We start from the raw sequence: 22,289 nt of genomic DNA, 5'->3' as shown, positions 1-22,289 counted from the left end.
GCCCTACAAAAATTGGAATAAGTGATCAAAAAGTCGCATGTACCCCAAAATGGTAGCAATAATAACTACAGCACGTCCCACAAAAAAACAGCCCTCATGCAACTACATCTATGAAAAAATAAAATTAGTTAATGCTCCAATAAGTCAGGAAATAAAAAATATGCGGTTATGCAGGCCCAAGGGGAACATATAGATCTCCTGTTGCAAGAGGCGATTTATCAAGGCCCTAAAATGCAGGGACCAGGAAGGCTATGGCCCAAACATATCTGATGGAAGTGAGGGTGCCCTATCATACCAGGACAACACTTTCGCAGCAAAATTCCCCAAACTGCAAAGATGCGGAGTGTGGACCAAAAGGGGGATAAGTAAAGACACCATTTATCAGTGCGACACTGGCCTGTGCAGAAAGGATTGCTTCACAGCGTAACACACATCTATGGATTATTTTATTGCTTTTATTACCCCATTATTATACCACCTGACTATGCCCCTGATGTACTCTGCCCAGCTTACACGTACCCCCACATTATAAATTGAAATACCAGTAAAACTCCAAACAAAACGACTACTACGCAAAATCGACGCTCCAAAAGCAAAATGGTGCTCCCTCCTTCTGAAACCTACAGCGTGCCCAAACAGCTGTTTAGTTCCACGTATGTGGCATCGCCATACCCGGGAGAAACCTTTTAACAATTTTTGGGGAGGTGTGTCTCCAGTGGCACAAGCTGGGCACGACATATTTGCCACTGAAATGGCATATCTAGGGAAAAATTAACATTTTTACATGGAAAAGACCTGTGGCGTGAAAATGCTCACTACACCCCTTAATAAATGCCTTGCGGGGTGCAGTTTCCAAAATGGGGTCACTTCTCAGGCATTTCTTTTATTATTTCACATCAGAGCCTCTGCAATTGTGAACCTAAACTTTGCAAAAAAATAGCCAAATTAGGCCTCAACTTCGCATGGTACTCTTTCACTCCTGAGCCCTGTGAAATGTCCAGGCAAAAGATTAGGGCCACACGTAGGGTAATTATAAAACCGGTAAACACACCATAATAATTATAGAGCTATCTTGTTATGGTGGCACAAGCTGGGCACCACATATTGGCATATCTATGGAAAAAAAAATCCCATTTTCACTCTGCAACATCGAGTACACGCTAATTTGTGCAAAATACCTGCGGTGTTAACATGCTCACTACAAATCCTAGTTGAATACCTTGAGGGGTGTAGTTTCCAAAATGGGGTCACTTCTGGGGGGTTTCTACTGTTTTGGTCCCACAGGGGCTTTGCAAATGCGACATAGCGCCCAGAAACCAATCCAACAAAAAATCTGCACTCCAAAAGCCAAATGGCGCTCCTTCGCTTCTGAGCCCTACTGTGTGCCCAAAGAGCAGTTTATGACACAAATCGGGTATTGACGTACTCAGGAGAAATTGCTTTACAAACGTTGGGGCTCTTTTTTTCCTTTATTTGTTGCTAAAGCTATGTCTTATTGAAGAAAAAGGATTTTTTTTATTTTCACTGTCTTACAAGCAGATACATTAAAAAATTTAGAAAAATGCACATTTTTTACATTTTGCGCTACATTTTGGTGTTTTTCACAATTAAATACTGAATGTATCGAGCGAATTTTGCCAGTAACAAAGTTCAATGTGCCACGAGAAAACAATCTCAGAATCGCTTGGATAGGTAAAAGCATTCTGAAGTTATTACCACATAAAGTGAAACGTCAGATTTGAAAAATGAGGCTCTGTCAGGAAGGTCAAAAGTGGCCAAAGCGGGAAGGGGTTAATGACCGTCTGAACACGAACCTTACAAATGATCCTAAAGGGCCTTTTATACCGGCCGATATTCGGTCAGTGCAGCGAGCGCTGATCAACAAGACATAGTCGATCCGCGCTCGTTTGCTCCTGTCACACGGAACTATGGATGGGGACGAGTGGTCGTCCCTCCGATCACTCGTCCCCATACATTATAATCATGTCGGCAGGAGATGTGCTGCCGACAACGATATTATTTAACTTTTTTAAAACGATATGGCCAGCAGATGATCATCTGCTGATCGTTCCCCTGTTTACAGAGGGCAATTATCGGCAATGAGCGTTAAATGAACGCTCGTCTGCACGATAGTCGGCGAGTGTAAAACCCCCGTAAAACTGTTTGGTTATCAATTCTCCCAGTCTTGTGGCCTTCTTTAAAAAGAAAGCTAATCACGCTGTACTTTTCTGCCATACCAACATGCCAAGAGTGGCTATAGACGGCAAGCAACATCGAGAGATTGGGGAAATATAGCGCTACCTATAGAAATAACCAGGCACAATTTACAGCACAATGGTCAACCTGGCATCTAGAATGAGTCTCTCCTGTCTTTTACACTGGGTGTCGTGGGGCTCCAGCACATCGAGTTGTTCACCCAGTGTCCTACAATATGACCATTTACTAAAAGGGATAACATTATCTTGTGATTTGTTGGTTTGCTACTAACAGTCTATGTTCCTTTTTTCTTTGTAATATATTTGCATAACTACAATAAACCTTTAGAATAAAAGAAAAAATGTAAGCGAATGTGATTGCTACTGTGCCAACATTGATGCTATGTCAAAATTATAATGGGCAGGGTTGCCACCAAAACCTCAATACCCAATGTAAAGTCTGGAAATTTTGGTAAGTGTTGCTTCGTTAACACCAAGGTTTTGTGGCATTTCGCTAGCGCATAAAAATATAGGCAGAGCCATCTAACCATACAAATGATTACCTAACTTTTAGCATGTATATGGACACTGCACAGTGTAAGTTCATTGGGGCAGATGTATTAATATTGCTGTAAGGATAGACATAGATAAAAATGCTGCGCGCAGAATTATAAATTTGGTACAATTCTCTAGACTACTTTTTCTTATGCCCCCTCATGACTAGCAGACTTAACACGAATATTTTGTGCCAAAGAATGGTGCACCATGTTAATAAATGTGATACCATCCTCAAGTTTTGAGTAATTCGTGTTTGAATTCTGCCGCATTTTGCTTAAGATTGTTGGGGTAGGTCCTTGATAAATATTCTGCAGAGGTCTTGGAGTTTGACCTACATCTCAGTTAGAACCCCTTTAATGGAGGATGCGTCTATTAAAGGGGTTGTACAAGATTAGATAAACATGGACGCTTTCTTGCAGAAACAGCGCAACACCTCTGCACAGGCTGTGTGAGGTATTGCAGCTCAGGCCCATTCCCTTCAATGGAGCTAAGCTGCAATACCAGACAAAACCCATGGACAGGTGTGGCACTCTTTCTGGAAGAAAGCAGCCATGTTTTTCTAATCCTGTACCACCCCTATAATAGACGCATCCTCCATTGTCAGTTGGGATAGCTCCATCGAATTAAATAATCCTCTACACACCCCGCAATTTATGTACTTGAAGGCATAATATACACACAGGGCAAAGATGAGCCATTTTTGGCATTTACAAAAGACTAGACTTGTGCTCTTGTTCTACAGACGTCGCCCTTGGGTGGCTGCTGCTTATGGTACAAAAACGCTCTTGCCCAATTGAATTGAATTGAATTGTAATCAGCACAAGAACTGAACCAAAGTGACACTATGTGTAGAAAGCAGAAGCTTTTCATGTCGGAGTACAAAGGCGTATTCTACGTCCCGATGCTCGTAATCAGTTTATGATGCTTATCTTTCTTCATTCTGCTGAGGCGGCATGTTTTCAACTTTTTATTCCCACAGATAGCTGTATTGGTGTCTCATTTACTTGCCGGGTTCGCTGCTTTCATATTCATAAAACCTGACGGCTGCTGCCAAGTTTGACAGCTCTGTTAATTGTTCAAGTGCCTACAAGAATATTTGTGTTCTATAAAACATGTGTTTTTATGCATTTCATATACTGTGTGCGCGTAAAGAGGGCAAACTATATGTTATAACTTTATTGGTGGACACGAACTCCCTAAGAACAAGAAAGACTTTTGTATGATAACCCTAAAGAAGCCGCCAAAAATAAATATAATTACGGTATTTGTTCTCTAGAAATCCAGGCTTTTAAATAGTGTGTGTGTGTGTGTGTGTGTGTGTGTGTGTGTGTGTATATATATATATATATATATATATATATATAAAAAGAAGACCATGTGGCAGATTTACTACTGTGTCTGGGTCTAGAAAGTGTCAAAGAATGGGCCACAATTTGGCGCACATTGATGCGATTTTTGCGTTTGCATCTCACTAGACGCTTTTTAAAAGTATTCCGAAAAGGAGGAAATTCTTAGTGGGAAGGGAAGCAAATTGTCAGTAAGGGGGGTGGCTTACAATGTGTGCCAAAAAAAAAACCTGGTACCCAATTCTGGTGCAAAATAAGCCAAAATTAAAAGTGGTATATGGAAGAAAAAAAGGGTCCATCAGGTAATGCAAGATGCGCCAAAATTATCACATAGCATTCGCCACTCTGATAAATTTGCCACATTTTGTGACTGTGTGGTCCAAGTTTATGCCGTCTAACTATTAGACAGCATTTGTTAAAGAGGGTCAGTGTATTTTGTGATCAACTCACCGATGGAAAAAGATTTGTGGTTAAAACTGCTTTTTACCTGCAAAACCAATCAAATTGAAAACTTTGCGGAGTTATGTCAAAACCACACGTTAGAAAGTTTAAGTCCATGCAGTGGCCTCAAAATGTGAACCCAGCCTGAAACATTTATTTATTTATTTATTTTTTAACAGAAACCGCGTCCGGTATTGCAGCTTAGCCTTTAAGTGAAATAAGCGAATTTGAAATACCAGTCGGGGCCATGGATAGGAGTGTTGCCGTTCCTAGGAGAATTTTTTTTACAACCCCTTTAGTATTAACAATATTAGGAAGAATGGCAATTGTTGTGTTTTGTCACAGCATGATATCCACCATATTACAAGAATTGTCTTTTAACACACCTGCTTCTGTCTTTATTCACACCGAATTTCGACTTGCATACCGTGACCGGATTTATTTCAGCAATGGGCCGTAGTGGGTGTAATAGAGGAACCTTGTTTATAATACACTCCCTTACCGCTTCGCTGGGATGCTGTACTGCATTCTGAAATATGAAGGGTTTTTAACATCAGATGTAAACTATTCGTGTTGCACAATGCAGAACAGGAGCCTGGAGGACTGTGGTCAGGAAGTCAGCAATATTCTGAATGCAGCGAAGTATTTGGAAGGAGTATAAAGACATGTAACGCATGATCACGTAGAGTATTTGTGTAACATACTTACCCTACTGCGATCCAGCGCAGAGCCTTCCTGCTGGTCGCTGCCGAAATGAATGTCTCAACGGGGCTGGTAGGACCAGTCAGAGTGCTCGGTGCCTTATTTAAAGCACCAGTGCCCTTGTCTCTGTGCCAGTTATAAGTTTAGTCTTTTGCCTATCCCGATTGTGCCATTTTCCGGTCTCTGACCTTGTACTTGAACCTTATTGTTTTGATCGGTTTTGTACTTCACTATTCGCCTGGATTATCCTCTGCACTGCATACTCTATTCTGCTACAGCTCAGTTCCCGAACCCAGTTTTGCCTATCATCTTCCCTGCCACTGCTTTGGTACCGTATACCCGAATCTGCTGCGTCACCGTTACAGAATACTGGATTGTGTGACTACTCTCCGGACCACTGCTTCTGTACCACATACTTGACCGGCTAGATCACGGACCCTTAAATGTCTGATTCCGCTTCTATGGAGTTCAGAGCTGAAACATCACAGCATTTCCTGCTAGTTTAGGGTCTGCGCAGAGGTTTCTTTGATGATTTGCATTCTGAGACTCCAGGTATTCTACATGTAAATGAAATAGGAGAAATTAACTATCCCAGTGCATTTTAGGTGCTCGGCTAAGCGGTTAGAAATATGCCTGATGACAAACATACTGACGGTTTCCAAAGAAGACCAGCAGTATTGTTAGTGAATCTATGGACTTTAATCCAGGCTGTATCTACAGATGAGCATAAAATAAGTAATGCAATGTATTTGCATAGTGACTCCTATAATCTATATATAAAATGAAAAATGGTGCTCAAATGTGGACATGCACTTTAATAGAGTATTCCTAACTCACACATACACAGGATATGCCATAAATTTGTGATGCTGAGGGTCCCAACTCGAGACCCGCAGTTATGTGTAAAACGGAGGGCCCCTGACTTCAGTGTCGTCTTGTTAGGCCGCACGCTGCATCAGGCAGAAGATGAAAGGAGAGGGGGCCGCGCCTGTGCGCAGCTCTCTCCATTCCGTTCTATAGGAGTTACAGAAAGCGAGCAAGTGACCCCCATTCTCCACATAGGATTAGACCCGCGCCTATCACACAATCATGGCTTTTCTTGTGCATATGCCACAAGTGTTTAGGTTGAGAATACCCATTTAAGAAATGAAAAGTTATAATTAAACAATGGTCTTTATGCATTTGTTCTGTAAGTAATATGTCAGTAGTCTTGAAGGCTATGTACACCTTTGGAAGCGATTATTTTTACAAAATAAAATAAAAATGTCTCAGTGTGTTTGGTGCAACTTTGAAATTACATTTTATTTATTTTTAAATTTACTTTCTGAGATACAGCTTCTTTGTATCCTGTATACCGAGCAGCTGTATCTTGCGCGGAACCCTGTATCTGACAGTCCGCGGGACTGACTGGTTCAGTGACAGTGGGTCCTGCGTGTCTCGGACATGCAGAATCGAGCCGTTACCGATCACATCTAAGTTCGTAACTTAGATGTGATAGATTACAGGTGGATCCTGCAGGTCAGAGACACGTAGGACACTCGGACACTGAAACCGTCAGGTCCGCGGGACTGATGGATACACGATTCAGCGCAAGATACAGCTGCTCGGTATACAGGATACAAAGAAGCTGTATCTCAGAAAGTAAAAATAATTTTGAATAAAAACAAAATTATAAAGTTGCACAAAACACACTGATAGACATTTTTATTTAAAAAAAATAAATAAATGCGCTTTCAAGGGTTTATATAGCCTAAGATCTTGGCAAGTGTCAGACGAGGAGTAAGCTCAGTATTTTCCTGTAGAAATAAGAACACTAAAGATTAGTGAGGGAAGGGGCATCGGAGATCGTTAAATGAATGATTATGCAGCCAACAACTATCATGCTGAACTTCAGGGACCAAGGGGTCAATTTGAAGGGAAAGAAAAATCAAGCGTGGATTTGGAGTTAGATCTGAATCCAAGCAAAACCTGCCCTTCTAAGTATAGAGTTATATACCGCACGCAGCTTGTCACACTGCTCTTTACTCTGTGACTGCTGTCAAACTATGGATGAAATTGCTTCAGAGAAGGTGCACTGGGCTCCTACTGTAAAATCTCCATTGACATAAGATCTAGACTGTCGCTAAAATGAAATCAATGACTTACGTGCCGCAGCCTGGATTATGTGAGGACGCACGGCTCACCTTGTGACATTAACCACATGCTAAACGGTGACTGTGCTGCACTCCCTCTGTGATCCTCATCATCATCTACATAGTCCTACAGAGGTCAACGTTACCTCCATAAAATTACTAATAAGCAGCGGAGACTCTGTAAAGTGGACCATGCTCCAAAAGTGAAATCACCATTATATTACAAAACAGCAACACGGACTACGCAAATGAACTTTACTCACACGGTCTTTGCATGGTACAATGTGATCTGCAAATTTACAGAGCAGATTATGGCGGAAGCATAATATTAGTCAGAAGGGAGCCTTGTAACTTAAAGGGGATATGCTGGATATGTTATAAAATAAAGAAGCATTATTCCCCTGTTAATAAATTCGCCGATGCTCCGGTAGTCCCCGCCTGTCTTTATAGACTTGTCCTGCTGAGGCCAGTGATTGGCTGCAGTGTTGACGTGGATGTATGGCCCACCATCGCTGCAGAAAAAGTAAACAAAGCCCGGCAGAGAGAACCGTAGCATCGGCGCTGGAGCAGAAGGGATTTTTGATGCTTAATTTATTTTGTAACATATCCAGCAGTGGACACCCCCTTTAAGTCAATGTCCAAGCACTGATCGAGAGTTACCTACTCATTAATAAGGGCTCCTTAACACTAGAGCGGCATTCGGATCAATTCCTTGCGCTTTTAAGGCCGAATTCAGACGACCACGGTATATACGTCCGTGGGACGGCCGTTAAAACAACGGCCGTCACATGGGCGCATGTATTTCAATGGGGGCGTTCACACGGCCATTGTTTCAATGGACAGTGTGAAGGGTCAATTGAAAAATAAAATGTCCTATTTTGTTCTGTTATCTACAGATCCCTCGATAGACTCAAGTCTATGGGGATCTGTGAAGACTGGACCCACACGGGGGCAACTTGGATGTGAAAAACTGCCAGTTTTGAACGAATGGCAAATAATGGGGGGGTGAACTTGGCCTAAGAGGATCATCTACCACCCATAAGCGAGTTAATAAGAAGGTCGTCAACTGTGCAAGTACTGGCCAAGAAACAACACGTAGAACAATTAGATGAGATTATATGACCATGCTTTATTTTATGACAATGGAGAAATAAGATTGTAATTATTCTAAGGGTCCACTTTGGACAATCTCTGTTTGTTAAAAGGGTCCCCAGAAGAATAAACAGAATACATCTGATCATTGGGGGTCCTGCAGCGGGAGATCCTGTAATATGTGGGGAATCTGGCCGCAAGTCCCTTCAGCGCCACCACGGGGAAAATGAAACATTACATCATTCTCATTGTAATCAATAGGCTGTTGAAATACGTTTTGTAACACGTAGGGGCTTATTTATCAACCATTCTATGTCAGTTTTCTGGCGTAGAAAACTTGCACAAGGGTACAAAAATCGCAGTTTGCGATGCAAATTGTGACTTTGGTCCTTTTTGCGCCACCCTTGCCACTTTTGTAGCCCCCCGATCATACTACTCCCGCCCTCCCATTGCATAGGTAAATAAAAAAAAAATAATAATAAAATAATATAACAATTAAAAATGCTCACCCCACCGCCCCTCTTTGACTCCCTAATCACTCCAGTGCGGCACATACAATGTAACGATGCCGGGCAGCAGTGCTGCATCGCATATAAGGCCCTGACGCTGTAAATGTGGTTATGACGTTAAGGGGCCGTGGTTTGGCGCCATTTCTATACACCTGCGTATATGGTGGTAGGATATATATGGGGTTGAGAAAGATCATTGTATGGCTGAAACATTGCCTGTTTTGACTGTATTTACAAATGGGTATGCAATAAAGAATGAAGCTTTGATTACAAATCCGGTGCAGTGGTGAATACTTTGTTGGATCTTTATACTTTGTGTTTTAGTGTTTCACCATATTCAAGATCCCTGCTTGCTGTAAATGAATGGGAACCTCCTTGATTATATTCAGAGGCTGAAGACCTGTCCTGATCATATTCTACGTTTTAAGTGTATACCTCAATAAACATTTTAGAGCTTTGATCAGCGCAGGGTTTCAGCCTGTGGATGTAAATACAAAGATTTCCACTCACTGAAAGTAAACAGAGATATTAAAAATTGTGAGAAATTGAAACAAAAGTATATTAGAAAGTTGCAGAGCTTTTCATTATACAAAAGATAAGCTTTACTTTTCTAGTGGGCATTAATAGGTCACACAATGATGAGAATTTAGTCTTCATTTCCTCTTACGGAGAGGAGGCATTTGTTGGCACGGAGACGAAAGGTAAGAATAAAACTGGATTCCAGAAGAGTGGTAGTTTCCGCATTATACAGAGCGCAGCCTGGTCAGCTACAAGCAGCCTCGCACTCCATACACAATGTTTTGGCATGTCTCATCTACTGGGTAATTGGTTAATTATACTTCCAGAAGTTGGGCAAACATATAAAAGTAGTAAAGCGTTTAAGTAAATAGTTCAAACGTTTTACTAGTAATAGTCAATCTGTCAATTATTATTAATTATGACAAAATAATTGTGACTTCTGCTGAAGAAGCAAAAAACCTGTATTTTCACAAGGTAAAATATAGGACTTTCTACGGCGGATGCAGAGAAAAGCAATAAGGACGCAAAACTTAAAGGAATGTTTGTTAAAACTTATACATCTTTTAAAGAGGCTCTGTCACCAGATTTTGCAGCCCCTATCTCCTATTGCAGCAGATCGGCGCTGCAATGTAGATTACAGTAACGTTTTTATTTTTAAAAAACGAGCATTTTTGGCCAAGTTATGACCATTTTTGTAGTTATGCAACTGAGGCTTGCAAAAGTCCAAGTGGGCGTGTATTATGTGCGTACATCGGGGCGTTTTTAATACTTTTACTAGCTGGGCGTTGTGTATAGAAGTATCATCCACTTCTCTTCAGAATGCCCAGCTTCTGGCAGTGCAGACACAGCCGTGTTCTCGAGAGATCACGCTGTGATGTCACTCACAGGTCCTGCATCGTGTCAGACGAGCGAGGACACATCGGCACCAGAGGCTACAGATGATTCTGCAGCAGCATCGGCGTTTGCAGTTAAATCGATGTAGCTACTTACCTGCAAACGCTGATGCTGCTGCAGAATCATCTGTAGCCTCTGGTGCCGACACGATGCAGGACCTGTGAGTGACGTCACAGATCTGAACTGCCAGAAGCTGGGCGTTCTGAAGACAAGTGGATGATACTTCTCATCAGAAAGCCCAGCTAGTAAAAGAAGTAAACACGCCCCGATGTACGCACATAATACACGCCCACTTGGACTTTTACTTTTCAACACGCCCAGTTGTACTTTTGCAAGCCTCATTTGCATAAATACGAAAATGGTCATAACTTGGCCAAAAATGCTCGTTTTTTAAAAATAAAAACGTTACTGTAATCTACATTGCAGCGCCGATCACAGGCAATAGCAGATAGGGGCTGCACAATCTGGTGACAGAGCCTCTTTAAAGAAAGAGGAGTGCTAAAGTTAGAAAAATCATGAAGAAAACTCTAGGCCGGGTTGCCATGTAGAGTATACGCTGCGGAATTTCCACAACGGAATTCTGTGCGGAGATTCCATAGAATTTACAGTAGCAAAAAAATGAATGAGATTTGAGCAACTCATGCACACGCAATAAAAAAATCCGCAGCAAAGACATACATGAACTGACCCGCAGTACGGATTTTAAATCCACAGAACGTGAATTTATGCTGCGGATTCATTTCACTTCTGTTGCGGGCTTTCCCAAATAAATTCAATGAGAAAGTAAAACCTGCAACAAAATAGCCAAGTGCTGCGACTTTTGAGGTGGAAACGTTCGGATTCCAGCGCAAAAGTCGCGCATGAAAAAACAAAAATTTTTCTTGGGTTAAAATGAATAAAAACAGATAATACTTACTCCCGGCCATAGCAACGCCTTCTTCTGTTCTTCGTTCAGGCCGGCTTCCTGGGATGACATTTAATCCCATGTGACTGCTGCAGCCAATCACAGGCTACAGCATCGTTCCAGGAGGCAGAACTGCATGGAGAACAGAAAGACGCGTCGCCATAATGACAGCCGAGGCTAAGCGTAAAGGTTTTTTTTTTTTTGTTTTTTTTAAAGCACTGGTTTCCACAGTGGAGGAGATTCTGCCTGAAAAACTGCACCACAATTTGGTACAGTTTTTCGGGTGGAATTCCCTGTAGGTTCGTGGTCTGATACGCTGCGTAGTTTTACAGATTGAAGCGGTCTTGGATCAGCTTCTTGTCACGGGTACGGCTTCAGAAAAACCTGTCAGTCACAAGGGAAGCTATGGATGGCCGCACATTGCTCCCACAGCGTCCACTGCATAGGAACTGCAATAATACATGCTGACCTATTAAATCAATGGCAACCATGTAATACATAGTAAGATCGGGTACGAGAGCAACTCCTTACTAGAAGCTCCTGGCTGTGACAAGCGGAGAATCCCCTCTGTGACATCGTTCTAACTCATTTAAACAAGATTCCTGTATAGCAACTATATGGGAGCAAGGTATTGGTCACTACATAACTAAGAACATTTAGCCATTCAAGACTTTGGGAAGACTGTGTGTGCAGGAGTAGTAATAGTGTTCATATTGATTATCACACAGTTAAATATGAGTCATGTGTACAGAGGCTGCAGTCGTACCTGGTCCCTGAGGGCACCCAATGGCCACTCTGCCACATACGAAGATGGCACATGATGCACAGGGGGTGGATAGGAGCGCTGCTGTGCAGGGAAAACGGTGAAGGATCCTTCATTCTGAAGATTAGTGCCTGCGATTCGCCGTCACTTATAATGGTTGGAGAACTCCTTCCATTACAGCACTCATAGGTCCCAATACAAAATCAGTAACGGGATCTCACTCTTCCTTTTCAATTATGTGCCCTTTATAGTACTGCTATCATCTTATGTGGCAGAGGGACCATAGCAGACAGGCCACACCAGTGACTGGGTGCAAGCGCAGGGAAAATGCAAACACTGGACCCTTCGTTTTCAGGAGCGGCAGCTGCCCCAGAAGTTTGGCCCCACCATTTATGTTATGGCATATCCTAGAGATATAGAATATAAAAATAAGATGGGAACACCCCTTTAAGTTATGCACTGAAGTATATTTTGAGTTACTGTATCTTGGTCTCGTACAATGGCAACAGATGTTGGGTGAAAACAGCATTCAGAACGGTGCCCACAGACCTGGTCCTTCTGCTCTAGAGACCGTGAACGGCATATAAAGCTGCATTGTTATGCAGGTATTTCTTCGGTCTTCAACCACTCCTACAATTCTGCCATTCTGTAAAATCAGTATGAACAGAGCTCTATGTCCTGAAAGAAGAGTGTTTGAAACTGTCCAGAATTGCATTGTGGAAGGAAAGTTTAAAAAAAAGATAAGCACATATTTTCAAAGAAAGCATGCAACCAGAAAACCAATGCAGCGTTTGTGACTGTCTCGAGATCTCCCCTATCATGTGTCTAATAACAAACATATTAATGGGCCAAACAATCAAGCATGCAGAATGGAAAAAAAGCTATTAAAAAAGTAATGACATAAAAGTACATCTGTAACGTCAGCACAGAGCGGTAGCCTCCTTTTTTAAAGTAAAAACTCATCCACACACCAACTCCCTTAACAACCGTACTAAACCTCTTTTGTAAGGATATTATCCAAGGCAGAGCACTTTGAGGAATGGCTTTAGCAGATGTCATTTTAATAAACTTTCTATTGATGGACATACAAGAAAGGCTGAAGTATAATAAAAGAAATAAATGCTATGAAATTTCTTCCAAAGTACTGCTTGTGTGTCACATAAAAAGAGGCTCAGCAGCCGAGTGCACATAGCAGTGGCAGCATGTAGATATTATAGATCGAGATAGATAGATAGATAGATAGATAGATAGATAGATAGATAGATAGATAGATAGATAGATAGATAGATAGATAGATAGATAGATAGATAGATAGAGATAGGAAAATGAAAGAGGGTGGTTTGGGTTGATGAATCACATTTTCTTTTACATCATGTGGACGGCCGGTAGGGTGTGCGTCACTTACCTGGGGAAGAGAGGCACCAGGATGCACTATGGGAAGAAAACAAGCCTGCGGAGGCAGTGTGATGCTCTGGGCAATGATCTGCTAGGAAACCTTAGGTCCCGGCATTTATGTGGTTTTTACACGTACCACCAACCTAAACATTGTTACAGACCAAGTACATCCCTTCATGGGAATGGTGTTCCGTCATGGCAGTGCCCTCTTTCAGCAGGCTCTTGCCCCTGCCATACTGCAAAAATTGTTCATGTATGGTTTGAGGAACATTTCAAAGAGTTCAAAGTGTTGACTTGGCCTCCAAATTCCCCAGATCTCTATACGATTGGGCATCTGTGAGACGTGCTGTAAAAAAAAAGTCTGATCCATGGAAGTCCCAATTTGAAATGTACAGAACTAGGATCTGCTTCTAACGTCTTAGTGCCAGATACCACAGTACACCATCAGAGGTTTTGTGGAATCAATGCCTTGATGGGTCAGAGCTGTTTAGGCAGGTGGTTTTATAGTTCTGGCTGGTCGGTTTATCAGCGGATCATTCCGCTGCTTCTATCGGAATAAGAAAATTGTGACAAAATTGGTTGAAGATAAATAAGATCCACTCATCCGATGTACAAATTACCACAAAGATAAAAATTACAAAAGTTTTATACAAAAAGTTAAATATAAAAACATATGCTACAACGAGAAATAAAACGGAGATAATATAAAGGATGGCTGCTAATATACAGAGAAGACATTTTCTTGTGTATAAGGGAGCCACACGTGGCAAGTGTTTTTTTCCATTGTGAAGTAGTATTACATGAATGGGAATTTTGGAAATTAGTTTTCTTCCAACATAAATGCATTTTCACTCATTGACTTCAATGCAGAAAAACACAAGAACTGCAAGAGACGGCTTGTGGTGTTCATGTTTTATCACAATGACGGCTGCAACTTGGCAACAGATGTTCTCCCTTCTTATTGTTACTAGATATTTGTAGAGTCTTCCTCAACCCTTTACCAACATATTACCGCCACTATACAAAACATCCAACAATGATTCCAGCATTTTTGCTGCCTTAACCCCTTAATACCGAAGATATTTTAAACCTTAATGACCGAGCAATTTTGTAAGTTTTTCCATCGTCGCATTCAAAGATCTATAACTTTTTTATGTTTGTGTCGACATAGCTGCATAAGGACTTTTTTTTGCGGCACAAATTGTATTTTATAATAGCACAATTTTGGGGTACATATAATTTATTGACTACGTTTTTAATAACTTTTTTTAGTGGGGTACTGGAAAAAAAACAGAAAATTCGCCATTTTTTTGCGTCTTAATTTTACGCAGTTTACCGTGTGGTATAAATAACATAATAACTTTATTCAGCGGGTCGTTACCATTGCGGCGATACCAAATTTATATGGATTTTTTTTATGTTTTCCTACTTTTACACAGTAAAAACATATTTTTCAAAATTATTTGCTTTTGTGTCGCCATATTTTAAGAGGCATAACTTTTCTATTTTTTGACCGATGCACCTGTATGTGGGCTTTTTTTTTGCGGGACGACTTATAGTTTTTATTGGTACCATTTTGGAGTAGATGTGACGGTTTGATCACTTTTTATCAAATTCTTTTGAAGGCAGGTTGAACAGAAAACAGCAATTCCAGCGTTGTTTTTTATTATATTTTTTACGGCGTTCACCGTGCGGGTTAAATAATGTAATCATTTTATATTAGGGTTCGTTACGAACGCGGCGATACCAAATATGAGTAACTTTTTTTCATAAAGTATTTTGTAAGGGGAAAAAGTGGGGGGTTTTATTTTTTTTTTTTACTTGGGACATTTATTTCAAACTTTATTTAACTTTTTTTTTTACTATATTTTTAGTCCCACTGAGGGACTTCACTGTGCAAACTTTTGATCGCTACTATAATACACTGCAATACTTCGGTATTGCAGTGTATTATTGCCGGTCAGTGTAAAATGGATAGGCACCTGTTAGGTCATGCCTCTGACATAGTCGAACAGGCAATCACTAAATGCAGACCTGGGGGCCTTTGTTAGGCCCCCAGGCTTCCATAGAGCCCATCGGCACCCCGCGATGCCAGTGGGATGAGAGAGGGACCTCCCTCTAAAATCACTCAGATGCGGCGCTCGCTATTGAGCATCTGAGGTGTTAAATATGATCGGAGACCACTGTTGCCCTGAAGCCCGAGGCTGTTAGTAACAGCACGGGCTTCAGGAGATCCCAGCACAGTGGGGAGAAAGTTCTTCTGAAGTGCCGTCGTGAAAAGGCGGCGCTTCAGAAGAACTACCCTGAACGGTCGACGTAAAAGCACTATACGCCGGTCGTTAAGGGCTTAAGTAGAACTGAAAACACACACACTTTTGAGGATTAAAGGTTTATAGAAAGAGCATTAAAAAAAAAAAAAGTACAGAATCTGCTACCCATCTAATAATACCAGCCATACCTGTGGCCTAACAGGACCAGCCACCGTGACCTCACAGAAAGGCTAGCCACAGAAAGAAATTGGAAAGAAATTGTAGAAAAAAAAGTTACTGTAAACTGAGCGGGTAGACAAAGCTGGTGATGTCATCCACCAGTGGCTTCCTTCTGAAGGCAGGAAAGTATCCACTGAAGAACGGAGGAGATGAGAGACTACCAAAGAGGCCGACTACGGCTGCTCATGAATTAGGGGTTCTGCCCCAATTCAGGCCAGCATTCTCTACAGGAAATCTGACATGTCTGAATGGCCTCATGTTGAATGCTAAAAAACCAGCAAAGGTGAATGACAAAGAACTCTATGAACAAGTCTACAAGTTACTAAAACTTAGTGTGGTAGGTACTCTGCGCACTAGACCTTCTCCAAGATGACAACTCAAGGGCACCTACTAACTGGTAATCTCTAGATATTAAAAAGGAGAAATGCTCTTCATGAAGAGTAACACAAATTAACATTAACATGTATCTTAGTTATTTGTGCTCGAGCTTCATTATTCTGTTCCTGCAATCATTCAAGTTAAGACATAACCAGTATCTGGGGGAAAGTGCTTCATGTTTCCATAAGAACAGCCCGTATCTCGGGAGCATATGGGAGTAGCTTCTCTCTTCAGCAGAAATGTCAGGTCATTAATTCAGAATAGTTTGTCAGTACTTCTCCTTGGTACTTGGCACATTTTTCTACAGAAAAGGGAAGAGATTTGGAGGGTACCATGGCACCAGGTCTAATCTGTCCAAAGACGTGACAGTGGAAAAAGCAATAACTCATGGCTTAAGGTCTTGGAAACAAAGATTTTATGTGCAACAGATGTTACAAGTGTATGAAGGTGAGTAGAACTGCTGGTCAAACATGCACGTTCCGCTCCCTATACACTCCTAGAGCGAGATTATTTGCTGAACTATGGTGCATAACAACTAACAAACCATGCTGAGATTTAACCTTCGGACGGGTGAGGCCTCCACCTCATGCTTTAACCCTTTCATTGCATGGAAAAGGCCCTAATAGAGTTTGTTGCCCAAGCTCGCAACACATTTATGCACTTTCCTGTCATGTTCTAATAAACCACAAAGTTTTCAACTTTAATCTGTTTTATAGAGGCAAACACAACATTTCCAAGGAATTAATACAAGTGCAAAAAGTATAATAGAATTGGGGTTACATTGAAATAGATAAAAGTGCCAGACAAGGGGATATTTTACGTTCGTCATGTCATCATTCGGTCCAAAATTCTGCGCTAATTAATTTCTTAAAGTGGTATTCCTCGAATCGACAGGATAGATGATCAGTGTCTGATCGCTGGGGGCCCCACCACGGTTACCCACACCAATAACAGGAGTCCTGAGCTTGAATGGAGTGGAGGACGAGCATGCGCCCTGCTGCTCCATTTAATGTCTATGGGACTGACTGAAATAGCTGATTGCTGTACTCGGATGTCTTCGTCGGTCCCATAGACTTTGAATAGAGCGGCAAGGCGCTCGCACGTCCACTGCTCTATTCAAAGTTCCACAATGAGGAGGAACGGTGGGCTTAAGACCATCCGTTTGTTTCAGCTTGGATTCCGTTCATGGGTTCCCCAGACAGAAAGCTCCAACGAAACCCATGAACGAAGTCCTGATGCAGATGTGAACAAAGCCTTAGCGGTCAGATGATTGTCCCAAGCCCCCGTTCCTCCTCACCCTGTCAACGAGATGACTTCTGAATTCGGTCTGAAGTGTGGGCAACTTTAGTACAAACCCTAGCAGATGTCTTGAATAATCCCAACATTTGTGAATGAAACATAACACAAAGTTTAGTTGGAGTTGTGACAAAATTATACAATACTGGAGAAAATGATATTAAATGTTCAGTTGTAGTCTGGAAAACTTTGGATCCATAAGGTTAAAAATAAAAATTGATTTGTTTGAACTTAAGTAATCTAAATAAAATTTAAAGAAAAGGAAGACTTACAGCCCAGACTGGAGAAGTAAATCCGAGAATTGCTGCTTGGGTTCCCTCTCCCACATAAGGAATGACATTTTCACCTAGACGTGTGTCCCGGAAAACTGCTCTCAAAATATTTAAAGCGTGGACCTGTAGAGAAACAGAACAATTAAGTTGAACGTTGTAATCAGAAAAAAACAATTGCCATCTAAAAAACTATAGAAAAAAAAGTTTCAATTTAAAGCAAAATTTAGGCAAATTAAGCCTAAAATTTGTGCGAACATTCTCAACCTAAAGAAAGGATTAGAAATATTTATGTACAAAGTCCAAAGCCATAACGCTGTCCCAAGAATAAATGAACATATAAAAGCATATGTTACTGTCTGAAGTAAAAATACAAAACCACACAACAGATTATCCTTGGTTTATTAAGCAGTTGCATGCAGTTTACATTCTTGCTTACAGACAGAAACTGAAGACCCCAACAGACCTAGACTCACAACTGAGGATCTGCTGCAAAGTATCTAGTATAGGCAATGATGGGAGCTAAAACCCGAATCTCTCTCCTGAATTGCATAAATTGGAACATTGTAGCAGACCCTCATCTTAGAGTAATAGGCCTGTAAGGCCCCTTCCAGAAGAATGTTGTGAAACTCGTCGGTTTCATCAGGAAAAAAAAACTGACGATTTTCTATTCAAGTTGAATGAGTTTTGTGTCTGAATGCGTTCTGTTAAATCAGTTTTTTACGTTGTATAGCATCAGTTATTAGTTTTTTTTTTCCTTCCTGCTTTCTTTTCAGCGTCTCCTAGCAACCCATCCGTAAAAAACGGACCGAACTCTGGTAGCGTCCGTGTGCTGTCCGATTTTGTTTACTGACCCATTGACTTGAATGGGCGAGTCTAGTGTGAGGATCGGACCAAACTTTTACGTACTGCAAAAATCGGGCCTGTGAATTGGTCCATAGACTTTAAATATGTGAGTGTTCAGTCTGTGTGCCCTCCGTTCTACCCTTGGACAGCACACAGACGTAAACGACGCTCGTCTGAGTAGGACCTAAGGATTTTCTGTTTCTGGGTGCAAAACAACAAGCAGAAATCTTTAAAATGCAAAGGACACCGAGCACAAACCAAATAATCATACATTGATTAAAGCGTACCTAACCGGTCAACGAACATTTCAGAATAATCGGTCATGCGTATGAACATGAGAAATAACACTATATCTGCCCATTATATGACTTGTATTCTGCATTATTTAGCAGTTCTCCCCTCTGCAGGCTCTATCTGTAATTCTCAGTTGTCTCTGAGCTAGTTGGCGGAGCCTAACTGCTATCATGACTTCTATACACTCCATACATAGAGAAGAGGAGAATCCTGCTTCCCTCTATCTACGAATGTAGCCATCTTTATCTTGACTGATAACTTGCTGCAACGTGATATCACATAACAAAAGCCATTGAAAAAGGCAAGATAAAGGATCTAGCCACTGTGTATTTAATGTGTTAAAAGTCCAGATAAAGACGGCTACATCTGCATTACACACTAATATATATATATATAATGTGTGTGTGTGAAATCAGCAGTAGCATGGAGATTATAAATCAGTACAGACCAGTGTAGCTGAGAATCCAGCACTGGGGTGAGACATTAACACTTACCAGAAGCTGCTCCTGTTCCCTCCTTCCCTCTCCATAGATTTGTATGAGCAGTGTTCCGGTCTATCTCTTACCGGTTACCTCCTCCTGCTCCCCCCTCCATAAACTTTTATGGGCAACGTCTGTGTCTTCCTCTCTTATATTAGCAAAATCGGTTTCAAAGGTTAGTGTCCATTTAAAGGCAATATCCACATTTGCAACCATTTTTTTATTGTTCCAATGAATTTACAATAAAAAATTAAGTAACTTGGCAAATAGTCCTTATTAAAAAGCTCTTATCGTTGTGCGTCCACTGCTCCAACCCAGACCAATGTTTCCATGGTAACAGACTGCACAAAATGCCCATAAGCCTAAACTACATATAGTTATATAAAAATCCTTTAACATATAATATTCACCTGGAATGTGTAGTATGACATTTTTTTTTTAATTACCCTTTAAGACCTTTCTATAGTAATCGGTAATTGCTATACCCCCAAGACTAGTGTCGTAACGCACCGATTAAAAATCACTTGTATGGGGAATTTTTCATATAAAATTTCTGGCAGTTCTTGCACATGGCGAATTGTATTTTTTGCCTAGCGAATTAACTTCATGTCTAGACAACCAATGAAAAATATGAATTTTATTGATGCAGGTATGCGCAACTAAATGTAGCGCTATTATGCTAGGTTTTCTAATTGATTAACAACGGTTTTTGGTTAAACCACATATGCACATCCCTTCTCGCTTAAATCATTGCTTGGATCAGGGCCAAGTATCTTGTTAATAAATAATATCTGGCTTCAAAGTTATAATTTATTATTACCTTATTACAGGACCCTCATCATTACCTAATGCTCTACCTTACCTGCAAGCGTAAAATATAGATTCATTTAATTAACATAAATCAATCATAGATCCTAAAAGTGCTGTCAGACCGTTTAAAATGCAAGCTAAAATGCCTCGGGTGGTTCTGGGAAATATCCCAGACTCGTGTAAGTAAAGAATAAAAACCTTCTACATGTGACTGGGATATTCATCTGACTTTAAACAAGACTCAATAGGGAATTGTGCGTTTCCAAAACAATAAAAAAATGAAAAGGGCTGAAAAAGACTGTAACAGATGTAGACATAACTGATCAAACATGCTTAAAGCATTAATATGCACGAGTAAACACATCAGAAGACAGCGGAGTCTCCGTGATAAAACTCAGAAATATGTTTTCGATTTAGCTGTGGTTTGCAGAAAGTGAGATCTTACTTCAAGATGGTCGTATAGATTACCACGCTAACGACAACATATTTTCCATCAGATTAACCCGCTAGAGTACCCGTCGGGCAGTGTTCAGAACGATATCAGTATCCCATATCAGTATTCAGAACCATAGAGCCTGGATTTCGTCAATAGAAGTGTTGTAGGCCCAATGTCTGTAGGCAGCAACATAAGGGGGTGCTGCATAATGCATTGCATTTAAAGAGGCTCTGTCACAACATTATAAGTGGCCTATATTGTACATGATGTGATCGGCGCTGTAATGTAGATTACAGCAGTGTTTTCTATTTAGAAAAACGATCATTTTTGACGGAGTTATGACCTATATTAGCTTTATGCTAATTACTTTCTTAATGGACAACTGGGCGTGTTTTACTTTTTGACCAAGTGGGCGTTGTGGAGAGAAGAGTATGACGCTGACCAATCAGTGACCAATCGGCGTCATACACTTCTCCCCATTCATTTGCACAGCACATAGTGATCTTACCAGATCACTATGTGCAGCCACATACATACACACACTAACGTTACTGAAGTGTCCCGACAGTGAATAGACATCACTACCAGCCAGGACGTGATGTCTATTCAGAATCCTAACACTTCGGTAACGTTTGTGTGAGATTTATAGCAAGGCAAGCTTAATCTCGTTTTAAATGACAGTTTACAGCGTAATCTCGCGAGATTACGCTCGCCTTGCTGTAAATCTCACACAAACGTTACCGAAGTGTCAGGATTCTGAATAGACATCACATCCTGGCTGGAGGTGATGCCTATTCATTGTCAGGACACTTGAGTAACGTTAATGTGTCTGTGTATGTGGCTACACATAGTGATCTAGTAGGATCACTATGTGCTGTGTAACTGAATGGAGAGAAGTGAATGACGCGGATTGGTCACTGATTGGTCAGCGTCATACACTTCTCTCCACAACGCCCACTTGGTCAAAAAGTAAAACAGACCCAGTTGTCCATTAAGAAAGTAATTAGCATAAAGATATTAGGTCATAACTCAAAACGTCAAAAATTGTAGTTTTTTTTAAATAGAAACCACTGCTGTAATGATACATTACAGCGCCGATCACATCATGTACAATATAGGGCACTTATAATGTGGTGACAGAGCCTTTTTAAGTTCACATGTACTAGTGAGCAACATTAAAAGGAAATAAAGACAAGTTGTTAAAAAGTCAGGAGGAAAGCCAGCATAAAGGACAACACAAGAATACAATAGCAGCAATCGTAGTGTGCTTATCTGTCCCAAAAGATAGTCTAAGGGCCAAGGCCGAGTCAGTCATTTCCAAACAGCCGTTCTTGAATATACAAGTCTGTTAGGTCAAAGTTTAAAAAAAATCCCATTCACATCTAAAACAGCTTGCTGATGTAAAACACATTAATAGTAAAGGTGAACGTATAGTTATAAAAATAGAACTGGGAAGAGTACACACACTAATAACAGAACAACTGCACTTGAAGTAAAGCTCTGTAACGGGAGCCAGAAAAATTATAATACAATTTATTTATT

At 40.9% G+C, this 22,289-nt stretch overlaps 1 protein-coding gene across 2 annotated transcripts in view; it reads right to left on the bottom strand.

The window, feature by feature from the left end:
- The window catches only part of THADA (THADA armadillo repeat containing), a 479,325-nt gene that overhangs the window by 307,799 nt on the left and 149,237 nt on the right, over positions 1 to 22,289 (bottom strand). For both annotated transcript variants that reach the window (XM_075863236.1, XM_075863235.1), the window contains exon 25: positions 17,886 to 18,008. In XM_075863236.1, the coding sequence (XP_075719351.1) occupies positions 17,886 to 18,008 (123 nt within the window). The remainder of the gene's footprint in view (positions 1 to 17,885; positions 18,009 to 22,289) is intronic.

The sequence above is a fragment of the Rhinoderma darwinii genome, chromosome 4, assembly GCF_050947455.1.
Source record: "Rhinoderma darwinii isolate aRhiDar2 chromosome 4, aRhiDar2.hap1, whole genome shotgun sequence".
In the NCBI taxonomy this organism is placed as follows: Eukaryota; Metazoa; Chordata; class Amphibia; order Anura; family Rhinodermatidae; genus Rhinoderma; species Rhinoderma darwinii.
This window is presented reverse-complemented; position numbering and strand designations above follow the sequence as displayed.